This window comes from Mus caroli, chromosome X, assembly GCF_900094665.2.
Source record: "Mus caroli chromosome X, CAROLI_EIJ_v1.1, whole genome shotgun sequence".
In the NCBI taxonomy this organism is placed as follows: Eukaryota; Metazoa; Chordata; class Mammalia; order Rodentia; family Muridae; genus Mus; species Mus caroli.
In genome coordinates, this window is record NC_034589.1 from 1,177,001 (window position 1) to 1,194,989 (window position 17,989).

A 17,989-nucleotide genomic window follows, 5' to 3' on the forward strand; every position below is an offset into this window, starting at 1 on the left:
ACAGACTCTGCTGTCAAATGGATCCAAAGAAATTAAAGCTTAATTCAGTCCTTGGCCCCTTCACTCCCTGCCCCTCTGTATCCTCTTGAGTCTTGTGTTTTACACTATGGGTATGAATGACAGGTTGATGGTCCCAGCTCCACTGGAACTGGAAACCAAGAAAGACAGAAGATACAGAGAAGGTATTAGCTAGTGTGACTACAGACCAGCAATCTATATTCCATATTGACCTTTGACCTTTACTTACTGATGTCCATGTTAAGTGTCTGGTCATATATAGAAAAGGGAAGATGTAGGACATCATTTTTTTGAGATAGGAATAAAGAGTTTACAATTCTATGCATGTCCTACAGCTGATCCCCTCTTTGCCAGAATCAAGGGAGTTTCCATTGCAAAAATTGGGATTATAAAACTGAAGTTTACTGAAAATTTCCTTTTAAAAGATTCTGGCCTTTGGAAAACAGGAAAAACTTGGGGAATTAGACTCTGCCACAGTAAGGGACCCTGGGAGATAGGGTTTATCATTCCCAACCAGAAATCAGCCAGGATTGCTGGTTATGCTTACACACCTAGACTACCTACTACATAGGAGCAGGAAAAAACACCACAGGTCTAAGATATTTCAGATAAGGATAATCTTTATTTGATGATTTTTTTTAAAAAAAATTTATTTATTTATTATATGTAAGTACACTGTAGCTGTCTTCAGACACTCCAGAAGAGGGCGCCAGATCTCATTAAGGATGGTTGTGAGCCACCATGTGGTTGCTGGGATTTGAACTCTGGACCTTTGGAAGAGCAGTCGGGTGCTCTTACCCACTGAGCCATCTCACCAGCCCTTGATGATTTTTTGTTGTTGATGATTTTTTGTTGTAAGAGTGAAAAGCAGCAGATGAGGACAAAGCATGAACAAGGTTTATGATAACAGCACTTACTAAGAACAAATGGTCGGTTATGGTTTATGAATTCCTAAGGTTATCATGCTATATTCAGGCTAATAGAAACTGAATCGACTCAAAGATATATGTCTAACTACTTATCTATTTGTTAACTTTGTTGAGCTTTAGTTCTCTGGAGAAAATGAGTCATTAAGAAAAAAACTGTAATATTTTATAAAAGCACACTATAAAAGGGTCAGGAAAATGTGTTTGGCAGTCTCTCCGTGGACTGTACTTGTTTTTTAAGGTTTAGTTTGAAGATGTACAAGTTAATGGTAAGTCACATTATAATTATCAAATTATTTTATGCACTCAGAACTATGTTTATAGTCATGCCAAGTACAAATGTGATTCATTTATAGGGACAAGCTTGAAACAAGAAACCAACTTGTATTTCACATCATATAAAGTTAGGCTTCTGTACCGACAAGGTTAACCCCAAAGCAGGTAACTGAAGACCAATTTATAGTAATGAATGGTCATTTAATGTAATATTCAAAACCAGAAATATTTTTAAAAATGTAAGGGACTAGATGATAGACCACAAACTCCTCAAGAGATCTGTTGAATGTGGAATTTAAGGTGTTTGATGGAAGAGAGGAACAGAAAAAGATGGAAGGGCTTCCCATGGCAGATAGACATACCAGGTACTGGCAGCAGCCCCCATGCTACATAACGATAGAAACAGTTCAAACTGTCAGCTCATTAACTGAAAAAAAAACAGCAGTTACATTCCCTTGCAGTAATGGTTCTGCAAAATCATAGGGGCTTATTCTCAAGAGACAAAGAAAACTATATCTGGCTTTGGGAGATCAATCTACTTAGTTTGAAACGCATCAGAAGAGGCAAATTTAGTCAAACCATGATACATGCCCACCAACATGTGGTCTCAGCAGCCCTGAGGGTAGCAATGGACTCCATCTGGAGCTGGCTTTGAGTATGTCAACACTGGTTACTTGGCAAAGAACCCTTGCCCACCACCAGAACTGACTACTCCTATGACTCTCAATACCATGTCTCCTTAAAACATAGACAAGGTTTAAAATCGATTAATCAATACCTTCTTTTTTATTTTTAAAATTAATTTATTTTTCACACCATATTTTATTCCCTCCCACCCCTGGTCCTCCCTCTGACTGTTCTACATCCCACACCTGCTCCCAATGCCCCCTGTCTCCATGTGGATGCCCCCCCCAACCTGGCCTCAAAACTCCCTGGGGCCTCCAGTCTCTTTAGGGTTAGGTGCAACATCTCTGAATGAACAGAGACCCAGAAGTCCTCTACTGTCTGTGTGTTTGGAGCTCATATCAGCTGGTGTATGCTGCCTGTTTGATGGTCCAGTGTTTGAGAGATCTCAGGAGTCCAGATTAATAGAAACTGCACTTCAAGTGAGGGATGTGGTTGCCATCCCACAGTCACAACTCTGACCCATAATTGTTCCTGTCTGAAAGAATTACAGGGGTGGAAATGGAGAGGAGCCTGAGGGAAAAAAGTGGGATCCAGCTCAAGGGAAGGTCCAAGGCCTGACACTATTACTGAGGCTATGGAGCGCTCACAAAAAGGGATCTATCTTGACTGCCCTCTGGAAGACACAACAAGCAGCTGAAAGAGTCAGATGCAGATATTTGCATCCAATGAATGGACAGAAGCAGCTGACCCCTGTTGTTGAACTAGGGAAAGCTGAAAGAAGCTGAGGAGAAGGGTGATCTTGTAAGGAGAAACAATGCCTTCTTAATAAAGGTGTTCTTAAGCCTGCTCACCCATCTATAATACCTCTATCTTGCCTATCCTAAAGTCTAATGACTCCTATACTGAAGTCCAGTACCTCAGGATTACTAAGGTGGCTGTCCTTCCTATATATTTAATAGTGCCTAACCCTTCCTTACACTCTATTTTCTCAGATTCCCTCTTGTACTTCTTTACTTTCTAGACCTCAGGAACAATTTCTTCGCCATTCCTTCACACCCAGATTCACGTGATCTCTTTGTCTTCAGCTGGAAGGACCCTGACATCAGAATAATCTCTTGGCTTACTTGTATTGTCCTTCTCCAAGGGGTTCTGAGATAGCAGCCATTTCTTAAGCCAGGCCCTGGCCACTGATCTTTCTCTTGACCTGTCTCTCAGCCACTTAATCTAATATGTAGATTACCTTCTTCTCTGCAGCCTCTCACTGTCACGACATATTGTTCAGCTTCAAAACTTTCTAAGAAACAGAAGATACAGTCACCCCTCCTTTAAAACTAAACATACTATCTTACAGGTCAAATACCTAGGCTTTCTGTCATCCTCTAAACCATGAACTCACTCTTGTTTGCAGATAGTACCTGTGGTCCCTCACACCCCCAACCACCAAGGAAAAGATTTCCTCATTCTTCAGCCTGGCCATGTGCCTTAGAACCAGGATTCCAAACTTTGCCCATCATGCTCACTGCCTCTATAAAGGAACCAAGGGCCTTTAACCTGTAGATCAGTGGTTTTCAACTTCCCTAATACTGTGATCCTTCCTCATGTGGTTGTGACCCCCAACAATAAAATTACTTTTATTGCTACTTCATAACTGTCATCTTGCTACTGTTATGAATTGTAACATAAATATCTGCTATGCAGGGTACCTGTTAAATGGCCCCTATGAAAGTGTCATTCAACCCCCAAAGGGTTGTGACCCACAGGTGAGAACCACTGCTCTGCATCCTATTCAGCCTGGCACATATACTTTCTCTCTCCTCTGAGATGTACTCCTACAATCCCCCACTCTGGCTCTCTCAGACCTTGACCAACCCTTCTTCCTGTGAAAAATGAGGTCTGGGGACAAATGAGAGGACCTACCTTTGTCCCTGTTGCCTATCTTTCCAAGCAGCTACCTAGCATCCTTGCCTATAGGTGTCAGCAGCAGCCTTCCTACTGGCCTGGGAGGCCTCTAAGGTCACCTTTGGTTGCTTTCTGACTTGTTTCTCCACAGTAGCTCAAGGATCTCCTATCACACAAAGAACATCTCATCTTTGACCCCTTCTAAGCTTCAACTTTTTTCACATTACCTCCTTAGAAAACCCTGATATCTCACGTGAATACTTCCCTCTTCCAAAAGCTATGACCCTCACCCATTCGTGCCTGGAAATCTCTTGTAACTCTTACCTACAAAAATCCACAACTTTCTAGCTGCCCTCTGTCATATTCTAACTATATTTAGTTTGTAGATGGATGCTCATCTCCCAGCTCCACTGGCTCCTGCTCTGGTTCTCCTCTGACAGGATTGTAGAGTCTGCCCCTTTACCACTAGGCACTGCTTTTCAGAAGGTAGAACTTAATAGCTTTCACTAGAGCCTACTCCTTAGCACAATATGAACCTGTCAATATATACACAGATACTAAATATACATTTCACATCTTATACTATCATGCATCCATTTGGCAGTAAAGAGGCTTTCTTACTATAAAGGGCATATCTCTTACCAATGGGCCTCTAATCCTAAAGCTGCTAGAAGCCTCTTATCTTCCCAAGCAGGCAGCAGTTCTTTACTGTCAGGTTACCAGGCCCCTACTAATGATATAGCCTTAGGAAATGCTTTTTTACTGACAGGAATGCTAAAGAGGCCAGCCAATACCCTACTATTCTGCTATTCTCCTCTTGGCTTCTCCAAACTTAACTCCTACCTACCCTGAATCCCAATGCCAGGTCCTCTAGGCTATGGGAGACATTACGGGCCCTCAGGAGTAGATTTTATACAGGAAAGGTATTATCTCCCTGACATTCAAGCAAAGCCCTTCCTGACAGTTATTCACAACTTCTTTCAACCTGGGTATCAATGCCTCTACTACTTCCTCCAATATCTAGTCTTCTCCCCTAATGCTTGTGACCCCTTCCTTCCTTCAACCAATACCAATTTCAGGGTGATCTGGGAGAGAACTGGGGATAGATTTCTCATATATGCCTCCTAACAAAACATAAATATATTCTTAATATGATAGAGACTTCCTCAGGATAGGTAAATGTTTCCCCTACTATAGGTGAGATTTCAGGAGTGGTCTGTTCCTGTAACAGGGCTCCAGACCTTAGTTGGACCCCAGGCCTTAGCACAACTCACTCATGGTCAAAGTGCCATTCAGGCTGTAAAACTCAGCGCATAGGCAACACCGCCTGCCAAAACTAAAGAAAAGACCTACCATCAAACTCAAAGGTGTTTAACAACAAAGAACTGATTGGGAGAAGACCTTTTGCATAAACTGAAAGCCACCATCACCTTCTTTGATGATGAGACACAGTTAGATTTAGAGATACCCAGAACAATTTTGGTGTCTTACCCTCTGTCAGAAGAATATCTCCCAGCCAAAAGTTCTGCCTCCAATCAAAAGATACAGCTGCCCTATCTCTCAGACTGACAACAAAGATTCCCAGAGGTGTGGGCAGAAACCTCCCAGGGCTAGCTCAACACGAAGCGCCTATATTGTTCAACTAACCAGTTCAGCTATCCCCTGAACAGTACCCAATGACCTTGGAAACAAAAAGGGAAGTTTCAGCCGTCCATATAGTCTAGTTCAGAGAAACAGGTATCCTGGTGCCAGAGAAACAGGTATCCTGGTGCCCTGCCAGTCACCTTGGAATATGCTTCTATTGCTTATGATGAATCCTGGGGCCTGTGATGTTCATGAGTGTGATTCTCACAGAGAAACAGGTGTGCACTGTCTTAGTACCAAAGTCAGCTACCTCAGCCCAGAGAACAAAACGTAATCAACATGATCCAGGATTTCAGATGGGGAAAAGGAAAGTCCACTGCTGATACATAGACAGTCACTATCACTATGCTTTTTGTATTGTACATGTCCACGGTATTATCAATAGAGAAAGAGAACTTCTTACCAATGGAAGAAAGGAAATTAAAAACAAAGAAAAACCTTGGCCCTTCTGGAGGCAATTTGACTTCCCCTACAAATTGCTGTCTTCCATTTTGACAGAATTCTGACCTGGCTGCCCAACAAATGGCCCTCAGACTAGTAGGACATATTAATATTCCAATGGCATACCTGGTCCTGCCTGAGACTTTGTGGTAAAGACAAAATGGACAGCTCAAACCCACACACAGGTTGATGGAGGACACCAGAGGGAAAGATCATTCTCCCAGAAACAACTGACAGGACTCTGGGAACTGACATTCAACTCATTTGGGGTCCACAAAACTTTCTGAGGTGCTCAGACCAACTGAGTGCCTAGACTGGACAGCCTGGTATGCGGTGTCCAGATTAGCAGGATTTTGCTCCAGTAAATCCAAAACAGAGAGCTGTTACCCAGGAAAGGCTCTAAATGAGAGACCAAAACCCTGGAAACCAAAACTCTTGGAAAACTGACTTCACCAAACTTGCTAATTTTTTAGATACCTTTTCTGGGTGGACAGAAGTATCCCCACCAAGACTGAAAATGCTCAAATTGTAGCGAAGAAGCTCCTCCAGGAACTGGTGTCTGGATTTGGCCTCCCACTAGCAATGGGGTCCAACAACGGCCTAGCTTTCATAGCCAAAACCTCTCAATTAATAGCTAAGGCTTTAGACACAGATTTAAAACTTCATTGTTTTTATAGACCTCAGAGTTTTGGCCAGGTAAAAACAGTAAACAAGACATTAAAAGAAACTAAAATAATTTTCATTAGAGTCCAGAGAAGGATGGGTAGGCCTCCTTCCTTTGCTTTGCTTTGAGCTTACTGCATCCAATACAGAAAAGGATTTACCATCTGTATGATTATGTTTGAAAGATCTTCCCCATAGCTTCCAAGGCTCAGAGACCGGCAGTTGGCAGAACTCTCTAACCATTCCTTTTTCAAGTCATTACGGGACTTCCCATTTTCCATACAGGCTATGCATTTGTCTATTTGAGAGACTCAACCTGTGTCCACCACCAGTTTCCCCGTGTTCGAGTTTGGTGATACTGTCTGGGTCAAAAAAGGTAGCCAAAGGGGCAATGGAACCAACTTGGGAAGGACCCTACAAGGTGATTCTATAGCTGGCAAGGGAGCTGGCATTACACTATGGATCCACCATATCTAGGCCAAGAAAAGGAAAGCCACAGACTCTGCTACCAAGTGGACTGTCTGGACCATGAACCCTCAGAAATTAAGATTTCATTAGTCTTCAGGCCACTCTAATCTCTGTCCCTCTACCTCCTCCTGAGTCTTGTGTTTTATCTTGAGGGTATAAATATGGGGTTATGGTCCAACCACACTCAGGCCTGGACATGGGAACTGAGGAAGACTGATGCAGAGAAGGTATTAGCTACTGTACCAGCAACCAGTATTTTGTATTGAATGTTACTGGTGTCCACTTGAAGTGTCTGGCTATATGGAGAAAAAAGATGGGAGAATTTATCTTTTGAGATAGGAATATAGAGTCTATGATTCTATGTGGCTGGGTACCATAGTTGCCAGAAACAAGGATGTTTCCATTGTGAAACTTGAGATTTTAAAACTGGGATCTTCTGAAATTTTCCTTTTAAAAGATTCTGGCATTTGGGAAACAGGAAAAAAAACCTGGGAAATCAGACTCTCTACCACAGGAAATGACTCTGGAAATAGAGTAAATCATTCACAGCCAGAAATCAGCCAGGACTGCTGGTTATATATACTTAGCCACCCAGCCCCCATACTACATAGGAATAGAAACAGTTCAAACTGTCAGCCCATTAACTGACAAAACTCACTGGACTCAGGACAGTCCAAATTATAGTTAGAGGGTTTATAAGGGGCTAATTTTTTCTAATATCTAAAATCTTTAACCTACATACTTCCCCTTATTCTGCTATAAGCTATTCTGCCTTGTGAGTTAATTCGTCTGGATAACCTAGCCCTGAGACCACCACTTAGTGGGCATGTACCATGGTTTGACTAAATTTGCCTCTTCTGATGCTTTCCAAACTAAATAAAAGTCTATAATTTTGGAAAGTCTCTAAATGTAGTAACCTTCCTTTTTAGCTTCTGTAGTTCTGCTTCTGGCTAAGTGCTCTTGTTAACTGAAGTGTGTCATCACAGAACATGGTTATTTTGCTTAAAAGCTCACCTTGTAAAAGGCTCAGGGCTATATTGAGATCCCAAACACCCAATGTAGCTACCAGATGGGTAATAAAAACTTTTTATTGCCTTAAACCCTTATCTGAGCTCTCTTCTCTGGTAATACCTCACATTTCCACCACATGTATAATATTTTAGTCATATTTGGAGTTCCTAAATCCATACAATTTTATAATGGCCTTACATTTGCCTCTATCTAAAGACACTCAGCTATTTTCAAGGTTAGCAGTACAATGTCACTTTCACATTTCTTACCATCCCTAATCTTCAGAAAAGGTAGAAAGAGCTAGTGGACTTATTAAGACACACTTACCATAAGTGTTTTCTGAACTTTACCTTTCTTGGATTTAACTCCTACCTCTAGCCCTAATTTACATTCATGCCACACACCGAACCTCCTCCTTCCTGAGATCATTTGAGTTGATTTACAGCCATCCTTTTCTTTGAGAAAATTTATCTCCTCTAGGAACCAGCTCCACTCCATGACTACTTACCCTCTCCCCTCTCTTAAGCTGCCTTCTTTGTGAACATGTTGATCTTGTCCTCCCTCACCCTCCACTGATCCTATCACCTAAACCATTTTAAGATGAAAATCCCCCTAAGCTCCTCAACCTTATATTCTTTCCATAGTCTGTTATCTGTCTTAACAGATTTCCACCCAGCAGATACCATCTAGGAGTCAATCTCTAGCCCCAAAACTGCTAATGGTGTTGTTACTATATGAACCAACTGGCCAAGTAGAAGAAATGATTAATACATTAACTGGCTTACGAATTACAGACTCCAGGAGTTAACTCCAGTGCAGGATTCCTGTTATGGTCTTCTATGAAGCCTTGACTTCTACCTATCCTCAGCCCACTTTTCTCTTTCCTTCTCTTAATAATGATTGTTCCTTGTCTCTTCTGGCTCCTCCAGGAGAGAATTAGTTAAAACAAAACAACAGTCAGTAAACCAGATGGAATTTCCTTGGGTATCCTATCATCTTGCCTTGAGCCTCTGCTTTGAACCAGCATTCCAATACCCATCTTTTTAAGCCCCCAATCAGCAGAATATAGACAGTAGACTATTGTCACTCTTATCATCAACAAAAGTCTTGGAAGTTAGGTCCATAGTGGGCCCCCAAAATGATGGTGATATGACCTTGGAAACGGAAGGATTGTTATGAGAATTCAGCATCCTCATAAATCTCATAAGGTGACTTTCAGTTTATCAGGAAAGCAGATCTCCTAAAAGAGGCTTCTGTTTACCAGGGCCTCCCTTAATCTTCACTCTAAGGTCAACTTCCTCAGGCAAGGGAGGACATTTAGTTTTTGGTCAATCCAAACAGTTCAAAGACTTTCACCTTACTGACTGCCATTTAAAATCTGCTTGCTTTCCTGACATTTGCTTCTCTCTGTTCCCCTGAATGACAGCTTTAGCATTTTTCTCTCCAATAAACATTACTTTCTACCCATGAAGTGGCTCAATTTAGTTGTTTCACTGTACCCTTTTCCTCAAGACCAATTCATCCAAGAGTAGAGCATCTTTTGGTGGGAAACACAGAGTGACCATCTTCCTCTGTGTAGTATAGAAAAGCAAGCCTCCTTGAGGAATGAGGTTTACCTTGTGAGCATATTGATGCCCCTAACTAACTGATGGGCTCTGAAATACATTCCAACCCTTAAAATACACATATATGAAGTAGGTTCATAAGCACACTGTGGCAGCTCATGTGGTCTTTGCTATAAGTGAAAAGACATGCAACTGAAGCTGATGTATTTGTCCAGAAAGAATTTGCTCATGTAGGGAAAAATTAGAGTGAACCAAAGATATGTGGCATCTTCCACATCATATTAGTCTTTAATTTTTCCAGAGCAAAGGTCAGGGAAAATAAAACATAAGATTGAGGTGACAACATGCCATTTCTTACCACTGGCAGGTTGTAAGAGAAAGCAAATATAAGCTGGCTATTTCCAAGAGCCCTCCTGAAATCCAAAAAAAACTGAAACCTATGAGAATTGGGCAGTAAAGAAGGAGAACATGAAGTACCAGTGTTGGAAGATACTCTGGAGGCCAGACCTTTAAAATTCATGGTTCAGCATGTAGATGGGGCCTTAATGGCCTGGTACCAGAAACTGTGTTAACAGGAGAAATTCTCAGTATCTGAACTAAGTGTGATTTTTTTAAGCAAAAAAGCCCTTCACGGTTTAGCTTAGGAGGTTGTAGAACATGGGGATAGGTGGAAACAGAGAAATGGAGTAATATAAGTAACCATCTCCCATTGAGACCAAGCCTGTATAACTTAATGCAATCTGAGGGAAATCATATTCCGTGATGTCGCTGATGTTACTGGCTCATATAAGCTATTAGGGGTACTTTGTTGTCATGGGTTAAGGTCCTCATCAGGGATATAAAGGCAATATAGAGGAAAGTGGCATTACTAAGAGAACTAGATAGGAAAGAGGCAGTGTTTGATGCCCACTTCACCAGACCTAATAGAACTGTATTCTTAGGAATGTTAAGAAAAATGCTGAGGGCTGGAGAAGTAGCTTCATTGTTTAAAAAAAAAAAAAAAAAGAAAAAGAAAAAAAAAGCTTGCTACCCTTCCAAAGGACCTGAATTATTGAGGGACTTACAGCCATTTGTAAGTCCAGCTTCAGAGAAGCTTTTTGAGCTCTAGAGATACTGCACTTAGATGTGTAACACCTACACCTAGACACATATATGTAGACATAATTAAAAATAAAGGAAACATTTGTTTAAAAATAGAAAGATGTTGATTGAGCAGGTACCTTGAATCTGCTATTGAAGATTTAGTGGTATTTTTGAGCCTTATAGTGGGATGAGATCTTTACAAGGTAAGAAGGGGTACTGATACATATAAGTGGTTTAAACCACATATAAATTGGATTCCTAAAGTTACAAAGTAATCAAAAAAGGGTGCCTATGTGCCACTCATAGGCAAATTTGGCAAGATTTGTGTTGAGTCAGCATTTCTGGGGAACAGAATTGATAGAAAGCCAAATGCTGTGTTAGTGAGTTTCTGAAAGGCTGTCAAGATGAGCAACAGTTCACAAAAGACAAAAATAACAAAATGCTGTAAGTGAAAACTATTAAGCTTATCCTAGGGTTGGGCTGTTATTCTCCCTAGAATATGATATATATTATTTTCCTTAAAAGAAAGTATACTGGGAGTGAGCATGGTCTACTTAGACAGAGGTCTTTTTAGTACCTAGTTATAACTGTTGTAAAATGAAGGATCATGGTACTGGCTCAAAGTCTGTCAAAACCAAAAAGCTAGCTCCAGAAGCAAGCATGGTGTAGCTCTGGTCTTCTTTGGGCCTGAGTTGGGTTGAATAGCAAAAGCTATCTCAATAGAAACTGTCAGGGTAAGCAAGTATACAGGAAATTTACAGCCGAGGTAGCACCACAGGATGAGGAGACTTAATAGTTCACAGAAAATGACTGAATTATAGATGGTTATATGGAATAGTGACTCCTATCCATGATTCTGCACCCAGTATTATTTTTTGATGAAATAATTGATAAAAGTGGGGGGAATGCATTCTAGTTTGTTTTCCATTCACTGTGATAAAGGTGATGACCAAAAGCAATGTGGGAAGGAAGGGTCTTATTTGGCTTAGACAGCCCAAACACAGCCCACCATTGAAGGAAGCCAAGGCAGAAACTTGAAGGCAGGAATTGAAGCAGAAGCCATAAAAGAATACGGCTTCTTGGCTTTCTTCCCAGGCTCATGTTCAGCTACCTTTCTTATATGTCCCAGGACCACCTGCCCAGTAGAACCATAACTGGTTGTAGGAGGTTGGCCTCCCACATCAGTTGTTAATCAAGATAATCATTAAAATCATAGACTTATTGTGGTTTGAATAAGAATGGTCCACATAGGCTCATATATTAGAATGTTTGGTTGTCAGTTGGGCAGTTGGTAGACTGTTTGAGAAAGTATGTCATGGGGGACGGGGGGGGGGGGCTTGAGGTTTCAAAGGCCCATGCTGGCTCATTTTCCTTCCCTCCCTCACCTCTGCCTCCAACTTGCTAATAAAATGTAAGTGTTCATGCCTGCTGCCACACTCCCTAGCATGATGGCCAAAGAATAATCCTCTGAGAGTGAAAGCAAGCTCTCCTTTAAATGCTTTCCTTTAAAAGTTGCCATGGTCATGGTATCTCTTTACAGCTATAGAGCAGTAACTAAGACCCAGGCCTCAAAGTTGATGTGATGGAGGCAATTTCTTGATTGAGCATCCTTCTTCCCAGATATGTCTAGGTTTATATCAAGCTGTGAAAATCTAAGCAACACAGGACCTTTTCATACTGTACCTGACATTTCAAGCAATTCCTTAGCTACTTAGCTACCCAATTGCAGTGGACAATGAGGGATCTTTAACTATCCTAACCATCCATGTAAAAATGTTTCATTATATTCTGCTTACCCTTGAATGTCTTATCCATATAAACATTTGAAAACCAATGAAAACAGCAGTTCAGGTTATTAAACAAAGATACCTCATAGAGGTTGAAAAAGCTACTTCCATACCATAATATTACTACTGCTGTCAAACCTAGTCTGCCATAGAAAGAAACTTACTTGTTTTGAAATAAGTTATGTCTTACAGAGACTCGTAGCCAGTTAGGTTCCTGAGATTGACTGTTGCTGAGAGTTAGTGTCCAATGCTCAGACAAAAAAAAAAAATAGGAAAAGGGAGTTAGACATCTATATCACCTCCTCCAAGGCTCAGAAAACATCACAGGAGAGGGTGGAAAGAATGTAAAAAGAAATCAGAGGAAGAAATGACCATCGTATATCTCTCTTTCTCTACATTGAAACATTCCCTCCTGGAGGGAGGAGAGGAGCTTATATGACTCAGGATGCTAACAAAACTTAAAAGCCTCAGGAAATGTCATGAAAGTTACAAAATTTCTAAAGACACCCCCACCAAGAATGAATAATAAGAACACAGTTGCTGAGAACAGGATACTCTCCAAGTGGCCAACATGTCCCCAAATTGTTCAGGATGCTCTAGGAATGCAACAGCCATTAGTCATAACCCATGATGGGGTAATCTTTCTGGTGGTACATCTGCCATTAAGAGTCATCTATGGTCCTGTAAGAGACCTCTCATCTTTGCTGTTAGGAAAAGTATCGCCTCAGGAACCCTGTGCCTGAGAGAGACAAAGGGAAGGGATAAGAGACTAAGACAGGAGGTGGAGGATGAAGGGGAAGGGAACAAGGGATAGGGAGAAGGGGTATTTGTCATGGGGGACAAAGGACTGCCTCTGAATATAGAGGAAACAGACATGACACATAGGAAAATGGAAGTTTATAAAGGTACAAGGGGAAAGCTGTGTTAGATTGAAGTGTTTAAAATGTTAATTAGGTGAGCCAAGCAGGGCTTTTGATTGTTGGACTTCAATACTTTGGTGGCTGGACTTTAGTAGTCAGCTTCAGGAGGAGGACATGCCAAATAAACAAATAGACCTTGGGATTGTAGCTTTAGGAATGTAATCTAACAGTTTTTACCAAGGCAGAAGAAATCAAGGAGAAGGGCAAGGCCTGCCAGAACCATGCTAGCCACACTCAAGCTGGCCAGAGTCCCTTCATATGTTCCTATATATAAAACCCTAATAAACTCATTGGTTCACTGAACTAGACTTTGGTAAAATCATTTTTTTTTAATCTATCATATGTGCCCTATCTTGGGTAAATAGATATTTGTTTACTTCTTTTCAGGAAAACTCATTCAACAAGAAGAAAGTGAGGATATGACCACAACATGAAACTGTATTATCTAGGGGAACATCTCAAATGATTCTGGGTTTGGTTGAGTTTATTCACATTCAATTAGTGAAAGAAGAGACACAGAGAAAGGACAAAGTACAGTTAAGTATGATTTGGACACAGAAGAGAGGCCCTCCTTTGGTATGTGTTAATATTTTTAAACTGGTTTAAACAGGAGGCATCCCAATGGATATAGAGAATTCTCTAAAACATACTGCAGCCAATAATGATCACTGGCCAAAACGGAAAACAGTAAGTGGGGGGCTTAAGTCTTTTTCATGGTTTGACCATGTAGATCACCGAGAATCCTAAGGCTAAGGCCAACCATTTTGTCCTGTCATTGTTCTCTATAGAAACAGTGATGTCATGAACTTTAAGTTCTAGTACCAGCTGGCAAGTAGGCTTCAGAAGAGTATGGAGGGTTGAGGAAAGACCTAATATCTTGAGGCAGACTGGAAGAGTCATCGCAGCATCCAAATTCTCCAAAAGAAACCATCCAAAGGTCCAAAATGATTGCCTACTGTGGTGCTAAAATGGTAGAGACATTTTCTGACTTCTTTGTGGGTAGTATGGGAGGTGTCTTATTAGTGTCTAAGGCAGCCTCTAGTTTTAAATTTCCATTTTTTCTGAGATAACTAAGAATGACTTTGGTCAAAATTTCTTTTCTCTCAACATAAATCTAATCATCTCTTGCCACACAACTCTGGTGCTGTCCTGGGAAATTCAAACAGAAGCAAACAAAAGTGGGAAAATGTCTCGCTTGCCCCCCCACCAAACTGCTAATGAATGGCATTAGATTATTCTCAAAGTCTAGGAGGGAAAGGAATAAGATGCTTGATATCAGGAGGTTGTGAACTGTGAAAAATGTTGTGAAATACATGTGCCCACTGAGACATAGTAAAAATTTGTCCTTCAGTAGGTAGCTTGGCATACTTTGGGTATGAAAAGGTTACTGAGTTTTCCAAGTGTGCCATGCCTTTGCTCAGGTTGCTACATCACCAGGTATTATGACTCAACAAAGATACTTGTCATACCACAGGGTCAGAGCCAGCAGGAAGCAGCTTGGCCCATCAGTCTGGTCTAACAGCTGACCGGGGTGGCAGCCAGCTGCAAGTGCCTAAGAACTTGGCACTGCCCCCTTCCATCTAAAGGGGCACATCTCACTTCTGGGTGACACACATTCAGTCAAAGGTACAAAACAACTCCGTCATCAAGGTAATGAGTTTATACATCTCAATTTTTATGGGTTTTTAAGATCCAACTCTCAGAAGGGATCTTGTAGCTTCTGAGTTTTTTTGAAGCTAGTAGTTGTTCACTAGTTGCTCAAAAAAAGCTCTCTCATCTGAGGGGTAGTAAGGCCTTTTCCATGAGCTTTCTAAAGTTTTGTAGAATTCTTAATTGAAAACATTTCCAAACACCTTGGGAAGTAGTCAAGATACATATCATGTAAGAAGATAGCCACTAGAGAACTTTTTTTTAAAAAGTGATACTAAGAGAACACAGGGTAGAAGATGGAATAAGGAAATAAGGGGGAGAGAGGAAAGGGGGAAAGAAGTGTGGTAAGGAGAGAGGAGGAGAGAGATAGAAGGGGAAAATCATAGGTGGGGGAGACAGAGGGAAGCAAGAAAAGGGCAGATAGAGGAGGGAGAAGTTAGGGAGAAGACAAATAGAAGGAAGTAGAGGGAGGATGGTGGAGGGAGAAGGGAGGAGAGAGAATGAAGGAGGAGGAATGAAAGAGGGATGAAGAGAAGGTAGAGGGAGGGGAAGGGTTGAAGAGAGGGAGAAGGAGGGGAAGGGTTGAAGAGAGGGAGAAAGAGGAAGGGAGGGAAGATGGAGAACAGGGAGGAAGGTGGGAACAAAGGAGATGGAGGAAGGAAAGGGAAAGAGGGGGAAGGAGGAAAGGGAAAAGGGGTTAAGAGAGGGAGGAGGGAGGGAGGATGGAGAATAAAGGGAGGGAGGAGGGAGGGGAGGAGGAGAGATGAGAGAGGGAAGGGAGAAAGAGAGAGAGGGAGGAATGAGGGGAGGATGAGAGGGGTAAGGGGAGGGAGGAAGGGTGAAGAGAGGGAGGAGGGACGGAGGAGGGAGAATAAAGGGAGGGAGGAGGGGAGGGAGGAGGAAGAGAGGGAGGAGGGGAGGGAAGAGGAAGAGAGGGAGGAGGGGAGGAGGAGGGAGGTGAGGAGGAAGGGGAGGAGGGATGAAGAGAGGGAGGGTGGAGAATAAAGGGAGGATGGAGGGGAGGAGGGAGAGGAGGAGGGATAAAGAGAGAGGATGGAGAATAAAGGGAGGATGGAGGGGAGGAGGGATAAAGAGAGTGAGGATGGAGAATAAAGGGAGGATGGAGGGGAGGAGGGAGAGGAGGAGGGATAAAGAGAGTGAGGATGGAGAATAAAGGGAGGATGGAGGGGAGGAGGGAGAGGAGGAGGGATAAAGAGAGTGAGGATGGAGAATGAAGGGAGGATGGAGGGGAAGGAGGAGGGAGGAAGGAAGGGAAGGAAGATGAATGAAGAGAAGGAGAAGGATCAAGGAATGATAGAGAATAAAGATGAGGGAGTAAAGAAGAAACAAGGGATGGAGTAAGGGTAGAAAATGAAGTTGGGAAGAGAGGGAAATGGAGGAGGAGAAGCAAAAGGCAGAAGGGAAGATGGATTAAAAGAGGGAGGAGGCATGGAGGGATGATAAAGAAAGAATGAAGGGAGGAAGGAAGAAGAAAAGGAGGCAGGAACACAGGGAGGCAAGATGAGGGAGGGAGAGAAGGAGGAGGGGAGAGGAAGAGAGGGGGAGGAAAAGAAAAGGGAGGCAGAGGGGAAAGAGCAGACTAGTTTGAAGAGGTAGAGGGAAGAGGAAAGATCTAGTAATCTAGTGAAGCTGAAGAAGAAGGTTTTTCGTGTGTGTGTGTGTGTGTGTGTGTGTGTGTGTGTGTGTGTGTGTAAAAAGGAATTCTACAGCCCCCTACTACTTAGAAGAAATGTATTCTGTTAAATTCTGGAGAAAAATCCAAGTCCCAGACACCAAAACACAAGTCTACTAAGTTGTTAACTGGTCTAAACAGCAAAATTTTATCACTAACTTATTTGGTTGTCTTTGTCCCTTTGGCTCCAGGCTGGATTGGGAAAGTAGAACTGTAGGGAGTCAGCAACTTTCTAAAACAATAAATTTGATTCTTTCAGAACCTGGTGTTGTTTCTCTAAGACACTTGATTCTCTATGTAAGGCTGTGAGCAGCTTTCTTGGAATACTTTATGAAACAGCTATTTAGTTAGATAGACATAAACCACTAAATGTAAACCCTAGTTTTTAAACTTAAATTTGCTTATTCGTGTACCACTTTTCCTGCTGGAATCTTCTCAAGTCAACATGATATTACCATGTTCAAGATACTTAGTAAGGTAAGTCTAATCACAATCATTCCCCACTTTCACATCTTTCCTAAACTTCAATTCAACACAGATGGGGATTGGGGCCCCACAAGGTTTATTAAAACTGACTTCATTTTATAAACCACGTGTAAGAACTTCACATTTCTTTTGCTTCTTCCTGCAGATGTCTGACGATATTGACTGGTTACACAGCCGCAGAGGCGTGTGCAAGGTAGATCTTTACAGCCCAAAAGGACAACAAGATCAGGACCGAAAAGTGGTAAGATACAAACTGACTCCAAGGAGTAGAAAAATTTACCAAACGGGTATAGATATGTTGTAGTCCAAGATAAAACTCATGGAAGCTGATATGTGGCTTCTCCAAGCATCCAAGCTCAGTAAGGGCTGTCAGAGGCCAGCACACATCTACATTACATTGCACAGGAGTGAATCAAAAGAGAGGCAGAGTGAGGAGTGAGGAGAGGGGAGGGAGGAATGTGAGGGAAGGAGGAACCTGTAGAAAGGAAGGAGGGAGGAGACTAAGAGGGGAGGGGCCTAAAGAGGGAGGAACTTAAGAGTGGGAGGGGCCTTAGAGGAGAGACCTATGATGGGAGGGGCTCAAGAGGAGGGAGGTGCATAAGAGGAGAGGGGCCTGAGAATGAGGCCTAGAAGGGAGGAACCTAAGAGTGGGAGGGGCCTTAGAGAAGGAGTGGCCTATGATGGGAGGGGCCCAAGAGGAGGGAGGCGCTTAAGAGAGGAGGGACCTGAGAGGAGGAAGGGGCCCAAGAGAAGGGAGTCACCTAAGAGTGGGAGGGGTCTGAGAAGAGGGAGTGGCCTAAGAGGAGGGTGGGGCCTAGAAGGGAGGAACCTA

General features: G+C 42.2%; 1 protein-coding gene across 2 annotated transcripts in view; it reads left to right on the plus strand.

Annotated features, from left to right (window-relative positions):
* The first annotated feature begins 14,160 nt into the window (after positions 1–14,160).
* Positions 14,161–17,989, plus strand: part of Akap4 (A-kinase anchoring protein 4) — a 10,488-nt gene continuing 6,659 nt past the window's right edge. The window contains exons 1-2 of one of the 2 annotated variants that reach the window (XM_021154043.1): positions 14,161–14,299; positions 17,303–17,398. In XM_021154043.1, the coding sequence (XP_021009702.1) occupies positions 14,273–14,299; positions 17,303–17,398 (123 nt within the window). In that variant the 5' untranslated portion in view covers positions 14,161–14,272. Of the gene's footprint in view, positions 14,300–14,810; positions 14,979–17,302; positions 17,399–17,989 lie in introns of those variants that run through there. The other variant, XM_021154044.1, reaches the window with a different exon arrangement.